At 41.1% G+C, this 22,463-nt stretch overlaps 1 protein-coding gene across 3 annotated transcripts in view; it reads left to right on the plus strand.

Annotated features, from left to right (window-relative positions):
• The window catches only part of cog5 (component of oligomeric golgi complex 5), a 95,332-nt gene that overhangs the window by 3,048 nt on the left and 69,821 nt on the right, over positions 1-22,463 (plus strand). For 2 of the 3 annotated variants that reach the window (XM_069909161.1, XM_069909162.1), the window contains exons 2-5: positions 8,125-8,264; positions 11,062-11,119; positions 13,729-13,783; positions 15,746-15,815. In XM_069909161.1, coding sequence (XP_069765262.1) covers positions 8,125-8,264; positions 11,062-11,119; positions 13,729-13,783; positions 15,746-15,815 — 323 coding nt within the window. Of the gene's footprint in view, positions 1-8,124; positions 8,265-9,443; positions 10,145-11,061; positions 11,120-13,728; positions 13,784-15,745; positions 15,816-22,463 lie in introns of those variants that run through there. The other variant, XM_069909164.1, reaches the window with a different exon arrangement.

Raw genomic sequence — 22,463 nt, forward strand, 5'->3', positions numbered from 1 at the left:
GGTCGGTGTCCATGAGGAAGCGTCTCTCTGATAGAGAGTCCCACGCATGGAGGAGGCTGTCATAGTGGCCAACCGCCACAACCATCGACAACGATTGGCCGTGATATTTCCCTGAAATGCGCGGGGTGGGTGGTATCGATGGGTCCCTGCACCCTTCTGCTGATGATGTTAGCAATACTGTTGAGTTGGGGGGGGGGGGGGGTCCGCACCTCTCTGTTTGCTGTGGCCTTGTTGACAGCTTTGTGGGGCCTAGCGACCTGCTCCACTGAGGAGTCATTTTCTTTTTTTGCTTTCCAGAGCACTTCCACCCAAGCTGTGAGCAGCTGCTCCAGGAAAATCTGCTCAAAAAGCAGGCAAGGCCTGTGTCTCTCAGCAAGGGCGAACATTTCAATCATGAGGGCGGATGGGGCTCTATCCCCCCAAACCGTCCTTATGGAGCAATTGGGTGGCCCGCTCACACCACGAGAGCCCGAAGGTGTGGGTTAATGGCTCCTTGAGAGCATTGTATTTGCCTTGCTCTGGAGCTTCCGTAGGAAATAGATGACCCTTGCTGGTCGAGCAAGCTCACCACTGTCGAAGTTGGAACCGGGCCTCAGCCTGTTCAAACCACACGTGTGGCTGCAATGCCTGAAAAGTTGGCAGCTTCAATGAAACAGTGTGAAGACTTGCTTGTTCCATCATCTATGGGTATAACTGCCGGTTGAACTTGTCGGGGTCACCAATGTAGCATGTGCGCTACTAAGAAGTGTGGAAAGAGGACACATGCAAGGATTCAAAGACTGATTTATTGCACTGGCTGCATCTGCTTATATTCACTCCTCACTGCTGACATCGGGAGTGACATCATGGCAACACCGATCTCTGATTTGGCAGCGTTCCCACTGTTGCTCGCTGTTTCCTGTTGTGCAGGTGGTCATCAAGGACAAAGGTCGTTGGCCCCCGCGGGGTCTGCGCGGTCACTGTGTTCATCGGCTATTTTGTGTGCTGGTTCGCATCCTGGTTAGCGGGTCAGACCACTGTAATTTCTACAACGTCAAACCAAAATGTATGCAAATAACTTTTAATAAAATCTGGAATGTGCACTTTAATTACATAGGAATTATTTAATTACAAATTTAAAACTGTGGAGTACATGGGTAAATAAAGGAAAAAAAGTCCCAAACATTATGGAGCGCATTGTAGTTAATGCAAAAAGTAAGTGGCAAGTCAAACTGGGAAGAGAAAACAATTTATAGATATTGATGGAGTAAGACCAAAAGATGTAGGAGCAGAACTCTGCTATTTGGCCCATCGAGTCTGCTCTGCCATTCGAATCATAGCTGATGTATTGTTCCTCCCAACTCCGTTCTACTGGCATTTCTCCATATACCTTTGACACCCTTAATAATCAAGAATCTGTCAACCTCTCCTTTAATTAAACCCAATGACTTAGCTTCCACAGCAATGGATTCCACAGATTCATCATTCAATGGCTCTGTTCTAAATGAATGTCCTTTTACTTCTAATGTTGTGCCCTCGACTCCTCACTGCTGGAAACATTTTGGTCTTGTCCACTCTTTCCAGCTTTTTTGATTTTCAGTAAATTTCAATGACATTTCCTCTCATCCTTCTAAACTCAAACTGAAGCTGCAAGTTGTCTTTTAGGGAAGGTGAGCATAAAGTTGGCAAATGGACTATGTATTGGTACCTTTCATTCCACACATGATGCATTGTGGAGAATGAGGAAACTAATGAAACTGGGGCAAAAAAGAATATTGGTAGCATTGTATTAGATATGGCATTACTGAGAGTGCCGCTGTGTGTACCAGGAGCCTGACATGACTCTTCCATTGCTGTTCTGAGAACCTGATGTGAATTGAGAAATGCATTGTGCTGTGGAGAGGGTAAAGGTTCAATTATTGTCACATAATACTACATTTAGAATGTAACATAAATAAAATTATTTAACCTTTGTCTATCGTAAGGCAGACAGAGTCACCACTTTGTCCTCCAGTGCCCCTTACTATGTGGCCATTTGGAGCTTTAATGTGGGTCTCAGAGCTGCACCCTGATGTTGGGGACTCACATTACTCATTCTTTGTTGGTGACAGGTTTATTGTCAGAGTGCTTACATGACATATTAAAAACCCTGAGATTCTTTTTCCTGCAGGTGAGGCAGAATTACCACTTATTGGTAGTGCAAAAATAACTACTCAATGTACACAAAGAAATGTGAATAAACTACGATACAAAGAGGAAAAAAAAGTGCAAAAGTAAGAGTCCTTAAATGAATCCCTGATTGAGTTTGTTGTTGAGGAGACTGATGGTGGAGGGGGAGCAACTGTTCCTGAACCTGGTGGTGTGAGTCTTGTGGCACCTATACATCTTTTCTGATGGTTGCAGCGAGAGCAGAGCATGTGCTGGGTGGTGTGGATCCTTCATGATTGTTGCTGCTCTCCAATGGTGTTCTTGATGGTGGGAAAGTTTTACTTGTGATGTCCTGGTCTGTGTTCATTTTTGCAGGGCTTTACACTCAGGGATATTGGTGTGCACATGGCAGTCCATGATGTAGCCAGTCAGCACTTTCCACTACCCATCTGAAGAAATTTGCCAGTGTTTCTGATGTCATAACAAACTTCTGCAAACTCCCGAGGAATTGGCAGTGCTGATGTGCTTTCTTCCCAGTGTGTTGGCTCCAGGAAAGATCCCCTTAGTGAATCCCAAGAACTTAAATTTGTTCACCCTTTCCACCCCTGATTCCTCAATCAGTTCTTTGGTTTAGGTGACATTCAGTGTGAGGTTGTTGTTAGTGCACCACTGAGCCAAGTTTCCATCTCCCTGCTACATACTGAATCATCACCTCTATACAACTCCCTACCGTGGTATCATCAGCGAATTTGTAGACGGTGATGATGTTGAACCGAGATCCACACAGTCATAGGTGCAAAGTGAGTAGAGGAAAAGCTAAAAACGCAGCCCTGTGGTGCTCCAGTATTGATGGAGATTGAGTGGAGATGTTCTTACCAATCCTCACTGATTGTGGTCTGGAGGTGAGGGAAATCAAGGATCTAATTACATAGTGGGGAATTGAGTACCAGGTCTTGGAGTTTGCAGATTATTTTGAGAAGATGGTGTTAAATACCAAACTGTAGTCAATAAAGAGCACTATTTATCTTTGCTGTCCAGGTGTTCCAGGTCTTTGTGTGGAGCCAGTGAGATGGCATCCACCATAGACCTTTTGCCTTCATAGGCAAATTTGAACAGATCCATGTCACCGCTAAGACGAGAGCTAATGTGCTTCAACACCAGCCTTTCAAAACTCACTGTTGATTTGAGTGCCACTGACCACCCAGAACTTAGTTTATCACTGCTTTTGTTGGATGTACTGGAAGCTGATGTCTTCCCCTTTTTTTGTTTGGTTGTCAGAATTGGGATTTATTGTCATGAACATGTGTCACAAATTTTGTTATTTTGCAGCAGCGTTACAGGTGCAAAATTGCTATAAATTGCATTTTAAAAAATAAATTGGTACAAAAAAAGAAAAAGTGAGGTAGTGTCTGTGATTCGTTGTCCATTCAGAAATCGGATGGTGGAAGGACAGAAACTGTTTTTGTACCATTGGGTGTTCTGACTTCTGTACCTCCTTCCTGATGCTGGCAGAGAGAAGAAGGTATGGCCTTGGTGTTGAGTGTCATTGATAGAGGCTGCTTTATTGAAACACCACCTCTTGTCGATGACCTTAATGGTGTGAAGACCAATGCCAATTATGGCGCTGGCCGAGTTTACTACTCTCTGAAACTGTCTCCTTTCCTGTGCATTAGCACCTCCATACAAGACATTGATGCAATGAGTCAGAATGCTCTCCACGGTACACCTGCAGAAATTTGTAAGTATTAATGCCACTGGAGATCTTTCTTCATGATTGCATCGACATGAAGGCCCCAGAAGAGATCTTCAGAGATGTTGACACTGAAGAATTTTTTTTTTAAATTTTTTATTTTTCACACCATAAATCACATTAGCCATGATATACACTATTTCTTTTTCACACATATACAGTGACTTTTTCTCCCCCCCCCCCTCCTCCCAAGCCACCCCCCACCCCCCCCTCTCATCCATTTTAGGTATACAATCTAGGTTGCATTAAGCCAGTCAGACAATGTTGTCATTCAACAAAAATACACCAGAAATTCTACTGAGTCCATTCTTTTCTTTCCTTCTCCTTCCATCAACTTAGGTAATGTTTGTCCCCGGTAGGTTTTCGCTATTGTATTTAATGTAAGGCTCCTATACTTGTTTGAATATTTCAATATTATTTCTTAACCTATATGTTATTTTTTCTAATGGAATACATTTATTCATTTAAATTTAGTAGTTTATTCCTTTTAATTTGGTTATGTATTCCATTAATATTTAAAGTCATATAGTTCAGCGTAGCCCTTTTATATTTTGTTTATCTTCTCTTTCCGTTTTTCCATCATTACCTTTCCTCCTTTTCCATTTCTGTTTTCTTATTTTCAACTCTTTATAAGACAACATTCCTACAACATCCAACATTTTCCTTATTCTCCTATTTCTATCTTATTTATCCCCAATCTCCCCTTCCCCTCCTGAGTTGTCCTTTATCCCTTGTCGGACAACCACATCTCCCCTCTCCATTTGGATTTGCGAATCTACTCGCAAGCGTCAACTGATTTCCCCCCACCCCACCCCCCCCCGAAAAGATTTCACTTTTCATATGTCACAAAGGTCACTCTTTTAATTCTCTCTATTCCATTACCTTCCCTTATTAATTCTTGTCTATACTATCTATATTTTCCTCTAAGTACAGATACTTTCACGTATGCACATTGTCTCTATTCACTCTTATACCTCTTTACCCGCATACATATCAATCGTGATCATTTTTACTCTCATTACCCGTCTTCATCCCTCAGTCTATTTTTGTCTTTACCCACATACATATCAATCGTGATCATTTTAACTCTCATTACCCGTCTTCCTCCCTCAGTCTATTTTTGTAATTGTTCTGCAAATTTTCGTGCTTCTTCTGGATCCGAGAATAGTCTGTTTTGTTGTCCTGGAATAAATATTTTCAATACCGCTGGATGCTTTAGTATAAATTTATACCCTTTCTTCCATAAAATCGCCTTTGCTGTATTGAACTCTTTTCTTTAGGAGTTCAAAACTTATATCTGGATAAATGAAGATTTTTTGCCCTTTATACTCCAGTGGTTTGTTGCCCTCTCTTACTTTTTCCATTGTCTTCTCCAGTACCTTTTCTCTTGTAGTATATCTTAGGAATTTTACTACAATAGATCTTGGTTTTTGTTGTGGTTTAGAGGCCAATACTCTATGTGCCCTTTCTATTTCCATTTCTTGCTGTAGTTCTGGACATCCTAGGGTCTTAGGGATCCACTCTTTTATAAACTCCCTCATATTCTTGCCTTCTTCATCTTCCTTAAGGCCCACTATCTTTATGTTATTTCTTCTGTTATAATTTTTCATTGTATCTATTTTTTGAGCTAGTAGTTCTTGTGTCTCTTTAGTTTTTTTATTAGATTCCTCCAATTTCTTTTTTAAGTCTTCTACCTCCATTTCTGCTGCTACTGCCCGCTCTTCCATCTTGTCCATTTTCTTTCCCATTTCTGTTAAGGTCATCTCTATTTTATTCATTTTCTCTTCTGTGTTGTTTATTCTTTTTCTTAAATCATTAAATTCCTGTGTTTGCCATTCTTTAAATGATTCCATGTATCCTTTAATAAGAGAAAGTATATCCTTTACCTTGCCTTTCTTTTCTTCTTCTATTTCACTGTACTCTTCCTCTTCCTCTTCTTCTTCCTCTGGGTTGGCCATCTGTTGTTTCTTTGGTGCCCTTTCCCTTTCCTTCTCTTCTTTCTTGTTTCTATTGTCTTCTGTGGTCTCTTCTTGCTGCAGGTGTTCTGCAGCTGTCGTTGCCGGCTGTGGAGATCGACTCCTCAGCTGGTCCCCCCCCTCCCGTCGGTGTGTTTTTTTTCATGCGCATCGAGCATGCGCGATTCCTCGCGCATGCGCGGTTGCGCACTTTTACTCGGCTCAGCGAGCCATTTTTGTAGTCCATTATTTACCGACCTGAGGGAGCGGGTTTCTCTCTCCGCAGCGGGCCTCTTCGGACAGGTAAGGCCTTCACCTTTTTCCTCCTTTGTCTTCTCTTCCTCTCTTCTTACCGTTGCTTTCGATTTTTCTTTTTTTGTCGCCATCTTCTTTCCACCTTTATACTCACTTTTCTGTAACTTTTATTTCTGTGCCTTTGTGTTTTCCTTTGTTTTTCCCGACTTTTCTGGAGAGGGCTGGAGTTCACCGTCCGGCCACTACTCCATCACGTGACTCCCCTCCCGACACTGAAGAATTTGAAGTTATTTGCTCTTTCCACTGCTGATCCCTTGGTGGAACTGGTTTATGTTCTTCTGTTTTCTCTTTCATGAAGTCCACAATCAGTTCCTTAGATTGACTAATGTTGTGTGCAAGGTTGTTGCTGTGACAGCACCCAACTATCTGATGTATCTCACCTCTTGTATGCTTCCACATTGCAGTCTGTGATTCTGCAAATGACTGGTGTCATCGGCAAGTTTGTAGATGGCATTTGAATCATGCCTAGCCACACAGTCATGGGTGTAGAGAGAATAGAGCAGTGGGCTAAGCTTGCACCCTTGAGGTGCGCCTATGTTGATTGTCAGTGAGGAGGAGACCTTGTTTAGCTCCACAGCCCAGGGATGTCATGTTTGAGTTTGTCACTATGAACTAATTTCTGATGGGAGAAGGAGACAGCAATGCCCATCACATTTGCATGAAGCAATGAGAAAGGTCGTAAAATTGAATGGTCTGTTAACATATGGGGTTTCTGCCACCTGTCTCCAGTAATGGCGGGCACTTTGCCAGTCAGGATGCAGTTCCAAGCTGAAAATCTCAGGTCTCAACAGCCACACCTCATTCTGTCCACCACGGGCCCTCATTGGCAGGCTCTGTACAAAATGGTGTGATTCATTGACGATAGGCCTGTAAATTCCTGGTACCCAGCTTCATGTCAGAATAGTGTACAGCAGTAGGTTGGACAGAGCAGTTCAAACTGAGGCCCCATTATGGAAAGGGCAGAGGTTTGCAAAGGTTCCCAGCACCACAAATGTCATTCAAATAAATGTCTTTTTTAAAGTTTACAGTATAGTATCTACTTCTGAATACTTAGGAATGGAGAACCAAGAGTGCCACAATGGATTGGAGTTCTGTGGAGAAACACCAAACTACTTAAACAGGAAATTTGCAGTTATTGTCTTTGGGAATACAAAAATGATAAAACAGAAGACTATTTAAGCAACTACTATAAAACGATTTAGAATTTGTGGTATGGGCTCCTCATTCATGAAACAAAGGAAACCAGCGTACAGCTAAAGCAGGTAATTGGGAAGCTTGATTGATTATTGGCCTTTATTTCAGTAATTTGGAGGATAAAAAGAAACCTTTATTGTTCAAGGTGCAAAGATCACCTCAAGATTGCTGAGAGCAGTTTTGGTCCACCTATTTTAGTAAAGATGTATTTTCTTGAGAGACAATTTAGAGAAAGTTCACTAAATAATCCCAATTATGGGAGGATTATCTCTTGAGGAAAGTGAACAGGTCAGGATCACTGGGATTGAGGAATGAAATGTGTACAATACTGGGGCCTAAGAGAGTTAATCCTGGGAAGATTTTCCCTCTCCCGTGAGTGTATGACTGATTACATGATCACAGAATAAATGAGAGATGGGGGTGATCATTTAATTCTATAATGAATTTTTAAAAAAAAATCTTTGACTTGCATTTTCAAGACTGTGATCTTCTCGAGCAGCAATTGAGGTTTAATGAGAAATTTATTGATGAAAGTTGGATTTGTCATAATATTATTGAATGTTTAAGTAGGCTCAAGGAGTTAAATAGCTCCTAGTACTGTTCCTATAGCTTATTATCTTCAATTTTGTTAAGCAAATAATCTGATTTACTGACTAAATAATATATTTTGTATGAAGTATTTTCCAGAAAGGAAGACATCTCGTGGAATCGATAGAGAGTAATGATAATGTGAATAGATTTCTATTTTACCGGTGATGAAAGAATACTATAACTTTTTTTTAGAATGCTATGCAGACTTCTTGAATGAAGAATTTGATGTCAAGACCTACACAGCTCAGTCAATTCATCAGGCGGTGATCGTTGAACAGTTGGCAAAACTTGCTCAAGGAATCAGTCAACTAGATAAGGAGCTTCATGTCCAGGTAACAAGCTAGTTTTATTATATCATTGTATTAGCTGCAGAGTAAAGAAACTTATAAGCTTATTCTAGTTAAAAAAAATGGTTGCAATGGCTTTTTGAAACAGTGATAGCTATTCACTGCAAAGGTAGTTACCCCTTAGGGTTAGTATTGTCAGCATGCTGGACAAAGGAATAAGAAAGGAATCAGTGTCGCTTTTGTTCATATCTCTGGCGAACACTAAGGACTGCTTCATTGTAGTCATTATTTTATCACATATTGCAGAAGGCTTCTGCTTTCTATTGAATGAATTAACTTGTATTTAAAAATTTACACATACAGCATGGTAACGTGCGAGTTCGGTGCACAAGTCCATGCCACCCGATTAACCTTTGGTATGTTTCGAATGGTGGGAGGAAATCAGAGCCCCTGCGGAGGGGGGAGGGAGGGGGGGTGGGGGGAGATGGGGGAGATGGGGGGGTGGGGGGAGATGGGGGGGTGGGGGGAGATGGGGGGGTGGGGGGAGGTGGGAGGTGGGGGGAGGTGGGGGGGGTGGGGGGAGATGGGGGGGTGGGGGGAGATGGGGGGGTGGGGGGAGATGGGGGGGTGGGGGGAGATGGGGGGGTGGGGGGAGATGGGGGGGTGGGGGGAACCCACGCAGACATGGGGAGAATGTACAAACTCCTTACAGACAGCATGGGACTCGAACCCCAGTCCAGTCCCGATCTCTGGCATGTAAAGGCGTTGCACTAACTGCTACACCAACTGTGCTGAAAGAGTTGCTTTATGAAATAGTAGGAATATTTCGCAGACTGAAGGTATTTCTTGAAGTTAACATTAGTTGTAATCTTGCTCATTGTTAATTTTGCGAAGGGGAAAGTGAAACGTATTCCACAGTTGGTGCCAGTAACTGAAGTTCAGAAACCATCTTCATCCACAGAATGTTCTGTTGTACTTGCAGAGAGAGGAGCAGCTGCTCGGAACTAAAATAAATGAATTAATTTTGCATTTTTAAGCATTGTTCTATTAAACTTATTTTTAACCTTTCAAAGGATTTGTTAATTTAAAAAAAAATCAATTTTATTTGTTAATAGTTTGAACATTACAATATTGAATCTCCATCAATACTGAAGCACAACGAGGCTGTGTTCTTAGCCCCTGCTCTACTCTACTCACAGACTCTACACCTATGACTATGTACGACAACACCATCCACAAGTTCATTGACTATACCAAAGCAGTGGGTTGTTCAAAAAGGGGCAGTGAGTCAGCATACAGGAGAAGTTTGAAGTTAGCTGAATGATGCACCATCAACAACCTCACACTCAATGTGACCAAAAACAAGGAGCCGATTGTTGACTTTGGGAAGAGAAAACCAGAGATGTACCATCAGAGCAAATTTAAGTTCTTGGGAGTCACTTTCCTTGTCCCAACACACAATTGGCATTGTGAAGAAAGCATATCAGCACCTCGACTTCCTCAGGCGTATGCAGAGGTTTGATAAGACATTGGAAGACCTGGCAAACTTCTGCAGATGTGTGGTGGAAAGTATGCTTACTGACTAGATCACTGTAAAGTATGACACCAATACCCCTGACCGTAAAGCCCAGCAAAAGGTTGTGGACACAGCCCAGGACATCACAGGTAAAACCCTCCCCACCACTGAGAACATCTACAGAAAATGCTGCCTTTGCAGAGTAGCAGCAATTATCAAGTATTCACATCAATGAACACATGCTCTGTTCTCGCTGTTACCGTATCAGTGCCACAAGACTTGTATCACCAGGTTCAGGAACAGCTGCTGCCCCAACACCATCAGACTCCTCATCAACAGACCCAATCAGGGAGTCATTTAAGGACTCTTACTTTTGCACTTTATTTTCTCTCTCTCTCTCAATTGCACAGTAAGTTTGTTTATATTTCTTGTTAAATGTGTACAGTTTTTATTGCACTGCCAGTAAGTGGTAATTCTGCCTGGCCAGCAGGAAAAATTATTTCAGGGTTGTTTGCGATGTCATGTATGTACTCTGACAATAAATCTGAAATTAATGATTTGTGAATATTTTTGAGTTCGCAGCGTGACTTAGCTGGGTGTCAAAGTTTTTTCTGTATTTTTTTTATTGGTATGGTTTGGTCTATCCTGAGGTTTTGTGATTTTCTGCCAAAATATGGTCTAATATTTCTTTCTCATGACTTGGCACAGTGCCATTTACACTGGGTCAAATGATCTTCAGTAATTGTAAAGTTCTGTAGTTCCTCAAACTCTATTCAGGTTGATGAAGGCAACATCATTTCTTTACTTTGTGTATCACATTGTTAGAAGGTTGGGTCGATGGGGGACTGATTTGGCAGAACAGGAAATATTTTGGAATGAAATATTATGGCAACTGATTTGCTGCACTAAAAAAGCACTAAATTATGGATGAGCTATGAAAATGAATGAGAACATTTGGGAAATTTTCTCCATTTTCATCAACTGGCAGTGCAGTGTTTCAAAATATTTTGGGTTTTTTTTTTGCACTAATCTAGGTGAGAAATATTGGTTCATGTGAATGACCAATTCTTAATTTCCTATGAATATTGCCAATGTGAAAGATGGGAATGGTGATATAAAGTAACTTTTTTAAAATGATAGTTCCAACAATGTTCTTGTGACCTTGGGCCTGTAAAGAATGACTGATTAATGCACCATTTTAAGTGTTTTTGCTGAAGGTTGGTCTGAATTTAGTTGCTAATTTATGTTTAACATTAAAATAGTGTAAAATGCTCTTTGGATAGGATGCTATGTTAATTGATGCATAAGGTGTATGTGTTTTTGCAGGTTGTTGCAAGGCACGAAAACCTTCTGGCTCAGGCCACTGGCATAGAGTCACTGGAAGGTAGGTGTGTTTCAAACGTTACAATACAGTTATTGTGAATCAGGTCCACTATTCTGCTGCTTCCATGCCCTCAAGAAGATATTTGGCAATCATCAATTGCTTGTATTGCAAATATCACCAAACTGTCCCTTGAAACTATGATACTATTGACAATCTTCAAAAACCATGCTTGTTTACCACTTAAAATACCAGATATGAAGATATGTACACTGTGATGGTAGTGGGAAAACAAGATTTTCTTCTATGATTTTGTTTTCCAAATTTTTGATGGTAGAGATTGATTGCATTGCTACATTCCAAGGATATGAGACTTCCTTTGCTGTTGAGCCTGAGCTGCCATTCAATAAGATTATTGATGATTTGGCTGTGGGCTCAGCTGCATCCAACTGTCTGTTCCTCATAACCTCTTAATTTCCTGACTATACTAAAATGTATCTAACTAGGTTTTAAATATATTTAATGAGACAATTTCAGCTGCTTCTTGGAAAAGCAGTTCCTCCTCATCTGTTCAAATCTATTGCCAGAATCTTGTGGCTATATTCTAGTCGTACCTACCAGTGGAAATGACTTTTCTGCTTCTATCTTATGTAAATAAAATATAGATCGGGTGATTACAGAGATGAGGGGGCCATAGATAAAATTATCTATATAAAAGTTTATTAATTATATGGATGAATTTAAAAAGATAAAATATTTTAAAAATCCCATCTTACTCTCTGAATTCAATCGAGTATAATCCCAGCCAACCCAATCATTTGTTGTAGGCTGGCCCCCTCATCTCTGTAATCACCCTAGTGAACCTTCTCTACATTGCCTCCCAAGGCTTACTCGAATAAGGAAACCAGAACTGCACGCAATACAACAGGTCCGGCCTCACCAGTTGGCTTTATAGTTGTTTCATAACCTCCCTGTTCTTAAATTCAATCGATCTAGCAATGAAGGCCAGCATTCCCTTTGCCTTAAATTATTTTTTTTTTACTTCATTGATAGCCGGACTTGCAATGGTTAAATTATATTATTGTGATAGTACAGACCTATCACCATTGTTACAGTATCTAGAGTGTAATGACTGTGCTTACAGCGATTGGCTGAGAGCTTAGCCACGCCTACTGTCTGGGCCTTAAAGGGTTGTGTCCCTAGCCAGGTCGGATCACTCTGGACTGGTCGGCCACCCGTGAAGAGCTCCTGTCTTTTGCTAATAAAAGCCTTGGTTTGGATCAAGTCTTTGGTTCTTTCGGCGAGCTCTACAATTATGTCTTGTTTAAGTTTAGAAAAAAAGTTATCAGCCCTCAAAGGTTCCAATACAAATTTCATAAAGGCTTGGGGTCCTTTTATGGACTGTTATCATAATCTAAAGTTGTAGGGTTGTCATACCCTTTGATGCTGTGCTGTCTATTTCCAGGTCATCATCAGTTAATATCCACACATTAGTGTGGTTTTTTTTCCAACCTTGTATAGTAGAAGGGGTTTTAAATTATGGTTTATTTTCCCTTTTTCTTACTATTTGTATTCTGTACATAATTGTACTGATTAATTTTGTATTGTAAACCTCAATAAAAAAAATATCTTATGCAAAGTCAGATTTTGAATCAGAATTATTATGGATGATATTAATTGGTCTCTCAAAATACACATCATTCTGAGAGTTCTTGTTATTTGACTTGGGGTTATTTTTCAGCTCCTTGGGAAGATAGACGATAAATGAATAAGATGTCGGTATTGCAAGCAAAAATGAGTGATGAATCAAGTTGTCAGCTTTAGTGACTTTTGTGTATTTGATTGCTGAATGCTTTAAAATTCATTTCCGTATGATGGATTTATTAAGGGCTTCCTTCAACTAAATCAAAGTTACGTGCAAAGGTTATTGGCTTGGATCTGGAAATGGCAGAATGTTTATTAATGATGAGTGATTTGAAAGCATTTGTGATGTGTTGGGTTAAAGCATGCACACAGGCACAAGGAAATGCGTTTGTCTTCATCTCAAGGCTGTCAAAATGTGGTCTGCTTGTCCCGCATCGGACTTGTCAGCCACAAACGAGCCTGCAGCATGACGTGGACGTTTACCCCTCCATAAATCTTCGTCCGCGAAGCCAAGCCAAAGAATCTTTCAGTTTTGGTCGCCAACCATCAATTCGATACTGTGCAGATTTACTTAAATCTTGCAATGTTTTAAAGAGTTATGAAAGATGAGCAATGTGAAATTATTTTCTATTCCTTTTGAGCTAAATGATAAAATAATTATATTTTCAAAAGAAAGGGATTTGATGGAATGGTGGCAAACTATTTAATCTACTGTGGCAAAACAGACCAAGGTTTAGAGCTAGGTTATTTAGGAGTAAACTCAGCAAGGATAGTGGAAATCTGAAAATCCTGAAGGCTCAGAACATGAGGTTTAGGGTCCATTGAAATTGTTAATATTTAAATTGACAATATTTTGTTAACAAAAATGGCATATGTAGTGTACATGATATCCATGATCTAATTGAAGAGCTTAATGGATTACTCTTTCTGCAGAATTAGTTTAGAACTTAAAATAATTATGTTGCGAATTAGTGTAAATATTTTTTAGGTTTATATCCTTTTACTAAAGTGCCGCAATTACATTTTAGGAGTTCTCCAGATGATGCAGACTCGGATTTCTGCTCTTCAATGCACTGTTGACAGGTAGAGTGGAAAAATAACATTGTTATAATCATAATGAAGTATGTATGTGAAATTTTAGTATGTCAAAACAAAGTAGTGCGGCGCTGTTCTCTATTTGCTGATGTGGACCTGGGAGAGTGGGGAGCGGAAGCAAAGCGCTGCTCTGCAGAGTCTAAATAGCGACAGCTGCTCACATGCTTTAAATGACCCATTAAAGGAGTTAATGGTGTTTTTAATTAAAATCCTGCAACTCAGGGTCTGTGCCTAAGATGTCAGTGCCTGTACTGTCAGGGTTTGCAGACTCCGGGAAGCAGCAGACAGGCGCAGGGCACCAGAAATGGGGAGAACACCCTATGTTGAGAAGGAGAAGCATGGGAGATGACCCTGCAGGACCATGACCATGGCAGTGGACCTGTGAGAGTCTCAGTGACTGAAGGGCCCACAGAGGTTGTGGCCTGCTGGTGACCTGATTGAAGGATTCACATAGTCTGTAGGCTGCTGGTGACGTGTAGACGAATGACCCACATAGGCTGCTGGAGACTGGCTCATGGGAATCAGGTATCGAAACTGGTATTTGAGAGGGAGCTGAGGGCAAGAAGGGTTCTCAAAGGGCCTCTCGCACTGAAGGCTTACTGATTGTATTGGAGGTTTGGATCTAGAGCTCAGGTTGCCAATGGGTCGAACAGGGGCCAACACAGTTGCAGAGGTTGCAGGAGAGCTGGAGGAGAATCCACGGATACTCTGTGTCTCTGAAAGGTCTCTGCTTTTTTTTATGCTTACTGTAATGGTAGATTTGTCTGCTTTGTGGCAGGAAAAGAAAATTTTGTTTCATATTATATTTTATGTATTACTACAAGACTTCAAGGAATCTTAAAAAAACATTTGAACATTTCATATAATGTATGTTCATGTGGTGGATGTGAAGCAAAGTTAGGTAAATGAAATGTGGATCATTCATGATGTATTTAACTGGAAGAGGCTCAAATGTTTTGCTCCTAGAAATAATGGAATTAAAATAAATGATGAATTATCTTCATTTAAGTTGGTGCAATTCCACAAATCAAAATACTGGTAATTGATCAGAATGTTAGAATGAACTTGGAAAAATGTGCAGGTAGTCCTCGACTTCTGACCTACAGGAGTTACGTCCACCTGACCTACAACCAAAATTTTTTTTCAAAAAGCTTTATTAAAACTACTGTACAAGTACATATTTTGTATTAAAAGTAGTATATATAATGGTCCCTGTTTTACCCCGTGGCAGCCCGAGGTCCCCCATTCCCTGACTTACGACCAAACCAGAGTTACAGCCAGTCCTTTGGTCCCCATTGCGGTCATGAGTCAGGGACTACCTGTACTTTGAGTTAATGAGTATTGTTTACTATTTTAGGAATATGCTTATCAGGGCAAATGGTATGCAGAGAATATTATATGCCTAGATCTTCTGTCTGTTGGTATGACCTTGCATATATTACAATTTTGAAAGGAAGTGGTAAGATAGATGGAAAATAAAGTATTCTGATGGGATATGGGCTTTTGAGGAACGGAGTTGAGAAATATTTTACAGAGTGCCAGTGTGAACATGTATATAAAGTACCTTTTATTTGAAGTTTTCGTTTGCTTGCCTTTGCTTATAAAAAGATTTTGAATAATTACCAATTGAATTTTACATCAAATAAACTTGTTCAAGGTATTGAATAAATTTTCTTAACGTGGAGCAAGGTAACATTATACCAGGTTATGGAAAAAAAAATTTGTTGGAAGCTAGTTTGATGTTTTTGATAAAATGCAGTTGCATGGATTGAATCTGTTTATGTGGCCAAGGAAAGTGAACTGGCTTACCAGCATTGAGCTTTCTTGTTTTTTTGGGTACTTGGTCCATGTTGTAGTGCATTAGTTCTTGTTCAAGATTCCATTGTTAAAATATGACAACCTTGTAATGCTCAATTTTGCATAAAACTCTTTTGCTTTTCTTTTTGACAGGATCAGAGGAAAAATTGTTGATCCGTATAACAAGATTGTTGCTCGGACTGCACAGTTGGCCAGATTACAGGTATGATACCAAAATATAAGTGATGAGTATTGGATATCTGGCATCATAGGGCTCCAGGCATGTTTGGAGTTCTAAAGTTTTAACAAGCTGTGAAAGGTTTTAAAAAGTCCAAAACATTGGATATCCCAAGGTTTGGGTTACCATTGAGTGTCATGGTGGAGACCATGGAAAGCAGCCAATTTTGCATGTCATTAGCTCCTAAAGGGCCTCTGGCACGGAAGGCTTTCTGATTGTATCGGAGGTTTGGATTTGGCGCTCGACTTGCCAATGGAGCAGCGTGGATGTAGAGGCTGCAGAAGGTGCTGGAGGTGAATCTACTAATACTCAAATGTCTCTGAAAGGACTAGGTTTTGCTTTCCTTTCTTTTCCTATAAGGGTACAGGCCAATACAAAAGAAAAGCAGCTCTTTGTCATAGAACTGAGGGAATAGAATTGGTGAAGGAATTGTAGAAATACATGACTGATTTGGGTAAAATGGATGTAAATAGAAGAATGGTTGATGAGATTTTGATGTATATTATTGAAATCATGCGCCAAGCATTTCCAACCAAATTTACAAAGAGGAACTTCGGGCATTAGTTTTGTAGTGGAATTGCTGATGAGAGGTTGTTGATGCCTGCGAGCAAAATGAATGCTAGGTTGTAAAAGTAATTTTTCCTCCCCATTGAATTTATCTTCTTTCTTCTTTGGCTTGGCTTCGCGGACGAAGATTTATGGAGGGGTAATGTCCACGTCAGCTGCAGGCTCGTTTGTGGCTGTCAAGTCCGATGCGTGACAGGCAGACACGGTTGCAAGGGAAAATTGGTTGGTTGGTGTTGGGTTTTTCCTCCTTTGTCTTTTGTCAGTGAGGAGAGATGTGTAGCAGACAAAAGATGGCATAAGTGGTATTTTGTTGGTTTTGAGGAGTTTAATTTAAACCTATTTCTGGCAGCTTTAGAGCAGGCATCCACAGAGAAACTGCCATGAAATAGGCCAGAGAGGTGGACATGGTTATCTTTATTGTTAGATTTCTGTCACTCATTTGTTGAGCAATATTTTATTATTGTCATTACTGGTTGGGAGAAATTTCAGTCATTCCTCGAAGATCCACTATGCTTCTCTTTTTTTGCTTTTGATGTTATATGGTATTGCTTCCCATGTAGAAGTTTCCTCTCTTTAAATTGGCTGGAAATCAGAATTAACTTTCCCACTGACATTTTCACCTTGAAGTAATAAAATTATTTTGCCAAATAACCTCCTCAATTTTGAATAATTCTTGCACTTGAAACTGAAACATTAGTTAAATTTGATTTCCAGTCAAGTTTATTTTCAGCTGGTTGTACAAGTACAACCTGACAAAAGAGTGTTACTCTCGATAGAGTTCCAATAGAAGTTTGACATAAAGGGTGGCTGATAGTTTTGCCTGTTTAGTCTTCTGCACCTTCCTGACAAGTGAAGAGATGTTGAGTGTCCACGATAGGTCACTACAATAGTAAAGGGAAGGAACTTGGTGCTTTCTACTCTCTGTACTACAGATTTGTTGATGTGTAGTGGATGATGGTCATTTCTGGTCCCCCTGAAGTCCACAATCATCTCTTTCGCTGTATCCACATCGAGACACAGGTTGTTACTGTCTCACCATTTCACAAGATTTTCCACTTCTTCTCTGTCATGCCACTCATCATTGTTGTTCATTGAGGCCGACAACTGTGGTATCACCTGCAAGCTTTATGACACTGTTGGAGCTGGATCTGGGTCAGTAGCATGTACAGGAGCAGGCTGAGCACACGGCCCTGAGGTGCGACAGTGCTCGACATTCTGCTACCGACCTGGACAAACTGGTCTTTCTGATATGAAGTCCAGGATCCAGTTACAGAGAGGTGTTTTGAGTCCCAGCAAGAACAGCTTCTCCAACATTCTCTGGGAAATAATCATATTAAATGCCGAGCTGAAGTAAATTAACAGCAATCTGGCGTGTGAGATGTCGCTCTCCAGGTGGGCATGGACAGAATGAAGTGTCAAGGCTATAGAATCATCTGGAACGGTTTCTTCTATAGGCAAATTGAAAAGGGTTCAGTATCTCTGTGAGGTGTGCTTTGATCCATTCCATCACCAGATGATCAAAGCATTTCATAATGGTGGAGGTCAGTGCTACATGGTGGTACATGCCACGATGATGGTGGCTATCTTTTATTTAATGTTATATAAATTTTATTTTCTATTTGCATCAAACATAAACATAAGTTTCTTTATCTTGAACAATACATTACAATAGAAATTATGCAAAATGATACATAATTTTTTAAAATCATCCCTCCCCCCAAAAAGAAAGCACAAAATGGAGTGGATTTTTTTTGAGATTACATAAACCAACACATTATAACATATCCAAATATGTTAATCTTATGTTTTAAATCAATTCTAAATGTTAAATTTCAATATATCTGATATTACTCCTAATTAATCATGCATCTATTAAAAATCTCATATCTCTTCCATCATGCAATTTAAATTCCATGTTAAATCAATTCTCTAAAGTAAAAGAAAACGTCAATGTAATCAATAAAACATCATTCATAAACATATATTTTATAATAATAGAACTCCCTCTATGGCACTAAGGAATATAGCACCACCCCCCCCCCGCCCAATCATACGATATGGATTATTGCCACAAACAAGCCCGTAAACAGTAGCCAACAGACTCCGGCACCTTTCACCTCCCAAATGATGGTGGCTGTCTTGAACCCTCTGGGGACGATGGACTGATGGAATGAGGTGGCGAAGATGTCAGTGAAGACCTCCGTCATTTGGTCTACACAGTCCTTCAGTACCTCACCAGGTATGTTGTCTGGTTCTGCTTCCTAGTGTGTGTTCACCTTGGATAGGGTTCTCACCTCGGCCGCGATGAAGCAGGGGGCTCTTTCATGAGAAGAACATGGTGCTTTCTTTGGCATCATCCTGTTCTTTCCATCAAACCGTGCAGAGAAGATGTTCAGCTTGTCTTGAAGGGAGATGTCATTTTGATTGTCTTTAACTCGCAAGGTTGTCTTGTCATCTGTTACAGTCTTGATCCCTTGCCATATGCACCTCATTTTGCCCAGTTGTCCGTTGATCTTCAGTACATACCCCCGCTTTGCCTCCCGGATTGCACGGGAGAGTGCAGCCCTGGGTGATCTTAGTGCCATCCTACACCCTGTCCTGAAGGCAGGATCACAAGCTCTTATAAAGGCATGACCTCTGCATCCAACCATGGTTTCCAGTTAGCCCTGATTGTGAAGCATTTGATCTTGGTGACATTCTCTATGCACTTGCTGATGTCGCCAAACACTGTACCCCCCCTGTTTACATAACCATAGTATGTGGCTGCCTCCCTGAAACCGATCCAGTCCATAGTCTCAAAGCAATCTTGCAGTGCTGCTGTGGCCTCACCTGCCACATTCTGATCTCCCTGGGATCTGACCTAGTTTGCTTTGCCAGGGGTCTGTACGCCAGGGTTAGCAGGATGGATATGTGATCCGAGTAGCCAAGTGGGGGTGAGGTGCTGCCAGGGCTCGATCCAGGGTGTTCTCTCTTTTGGTGGTCAACTTCGCATGCTGTTGAAACAGTAGTAAAACTGTTTTCAGGTGGGTGAGATTGAAGTCACACGCAACAGTCATGGCACTGTCAGGGTGGGAAGTCTGGACTTCGCAGATGGCAGCATAAAGCTTCATCCTCATTAGCTGAAGGCAGAACATGGGCCATTAGGGTGGGCAGGTTGAAAGGTCTGTATTTCACCAAGCGGTACTTTATTTCTGCTGAACAGAGACAGTGGTGCACCAGTTCTCGTTGATGTAAATGCACAGTTCCCCTCCTCAAGTCTCCCCTCCTCAAGTCTTGCCAGAAGCTTCAGCAGCTCTGTCAGACCTGAAGAAGATGAGACCATCTTGCTGGATCGCTAAGTCTGGAGTGGTGTCCTGGATCCATGTGTCTGTAATCACCAGAGCACAGCAGCCCTGCAGTTCTCTCTGATTCAGATGCAGCCTCACATCATCCATTTTCTTCAGTAATCTCATTTGAGAGTAAGACTGTTCTGTAAATTGTGTTTCAAAACATTTGAAAGCCACTACTTGTGTTTGAAGGGAAAATTATATTTAAAACATTTCTGATCTCGAGCCTTGTGATTTTTCAGGTTGTGGATCCAAATGAGAAAGACGTGTTTTATATTTGAGAAAGTTATCTTTTTTGACCTAGAAAACTGCAAAATAGTTAAAACATAGAAACATAGAAGATAGGAGCAGGAGTAGGTCATTCGACCCTTCGAGCCTACTCCGCCAGCAACGAGATCATGGCTGATCTTAAGTTCAGTACCCCGTCCCCGCCTTCTCTCCGTATCCTTTAATACCCTTATACTGAAGAAATAGATCTAATTCCCTCTTAAATATATTTAATGAACCTGCCTCCACTGCCCTCTGTGGCAATGAATTCCACAGATTCACCACCCTCTGGGTAAAGAAATTCCTCCTCATCTCGGTCCTAAATGGTTTGCCTATTATCCTCAAACCATGGCCCCGGGTTCTGGATTTTCCCATCCTTGGAAACATCCCATCTGCATCTATTCTGTCCAGTCCTGCCAGAATTTTATGTCTCTATGAAACTCTATCTTTGTTAACTTGATCATTTAGACGGTGCATGGTACTTTTTATTTACTGAAGTTTGGGCTTTTGAGCCAGGTTGTGTCATTTGCTATGGCCAGGATAAATCCGGGGCTGTCTTTGATGATGTGTTACATTGTTCTTTGTTAGATTTGCAAATGGGGCTTGAACTGAGTGACTGCAACTTCCTCTTCCAGTTTTTCTGGTTGGAAGCTACGGTATCTAAATTCTAAGTGGAAAGCCTAGTCCAGATAATGGTTATGTAGACGTTATCAGTGAGGTCTTTGATTGGAATATTTCACAGTTCTGCTTAAGACCACTTGAATTCCACACTCCATTGAAGAGCATCATTAAAGTCTCTTCCATGGTGGCTTACTTGATTTGAGTCATAATCTTAACATGGCTTTTAGCCTGAGCTCGATTGAGTGTGACAAATTTGCAAGGATCCAGATGTTATTGGAAGCCAGTATGTTAACTTCAGTACTTTACTAGGAGTGTGGTTGATAATTTGGTTCCAAATTGTCCTGGGTAAGCTTGTACCTCTCACTTTGTTCGTTTTAGATTGGTCTACCGAAAGAAAACAGACACCCACACCGAGAGCACCTCAGTTCATACAAGTCTTTATTACTAAATCTAAAGCTGAATTCAAACTACAATATGCAAGCCCTTCCCAATTATACTTATCAACGCCTGGACTGGTCCCAACTGCCAAAGCGAGGCAACAACTGCACACTTGTAGTAGGTTGTCTGTGCGTCGGTAGCAGCTTCTCCACCTCCCCCGACCGGGACGTTGGTTGGAATCTAGTAGTTCTTCTTGCTGAGAGATGTTGCCATCTCTCTCGGCATATTACCCAAAGGTTGTTTACTCATAGCTTACTGCCTAAAGAAATCTCTTGGTGCCTGCCACATTGACCACCGCCAGTGGGCTGATAACGCCTCAAACCGTGCATCTTGGCGCCTCACAGTTTGGCGGGCAGCAGCCTCCTTTGAAGAAGACCGCAGAGCCCACCTCACTGACAAAAGGCAAAGGAGGAAAAACCCAACACCCAACCCCAACCAACCAATTTTCCCTTGCAACCGCTGCAATCGTGTCTGCCTGTCCCGCATCGGACTGGTCAGCCACAAACGAGCCTGCAGCTGACGTGGACTTTTTACCCCCTCCATAAATCTTCGTCCGCGAAGCCAAGCCAAAGATCTCTTTGACTAAATGATTTAATTATCTTCAAGATCTCCTGACCGTCTACGACCAACAAATGACAACTGCATTTCTGGGCCTCATGGTGGAATTTAGATGTGTCTACTAATTCATATGCATCCTGGGCCTCATGGTATAAATTAGATTATGTCTTCCTATTTAACTGCATCCCTGGGCCCCATGGTGGAATGTAGATTATGTCTTCTGATGTAACTGCATCCCTTCTTGCATAAGCTGGTCAAAATCCTCCATTACACAAGTCCACGGTCTTGATGTGCTAACAGATTGCCTTGAAATCCTGCAGCTTTGACCTGGGGCTGTTACTCTCCAAAACAAAGAACAGTCTTTCTTGACAAGTACTTCTGTTGACATTTTGATAGCATACTTGGCCAAATGCTGGCTGATTCTGCTTTCCTTTATTGTTGCATGACTGCAGAAGGAACTTTTTCATGCTTGGCCCAAGAGTGGAATAATATGTGGAGTCAAAATTTGATGTGAGACTTGGGTCAAATCCCCTTAGCACTTATCTAGAGATATGGTCACATATTGTTTCATATATCAACTGTATAGGTAGTCACGTTGCTTTCATCTTATAGTTAATTTAATTTAGACATGAAGCACAGTTGCCGGCCCTTCTGACCCACGAGCCGGTGCCCCCCGAATACCCCAATTGACCTATAACCTATGTATGTTTTGAAAGCAGAACACCTGGAGGAAACCCACACAGACATGTCTTTACAGACAGTGCCAGATTCCAATCTGGGTGGCTGGTGCTGTAACATCATTGCGTTAACTGCTGGGCTAACTTTACTGCCCTTTATAGCTGATAAAATATTCCTG

Source organism: Narcine bancroftii, chromosome 13 (assembly GCF_036971445.1).
Source record: "Narcine bancroftii isolate sNarBan1 chromosome 13, sNarBan1.hap1, whole genome shotgun sequence".
Classification (NCBI taxonomy): domain Eukaryota; kingdom Metazoa; phylum Chordata; class Chondrichthyes; order Torpediniformes; family Narcinidae; genus Narcine; species Narcine bancroftii.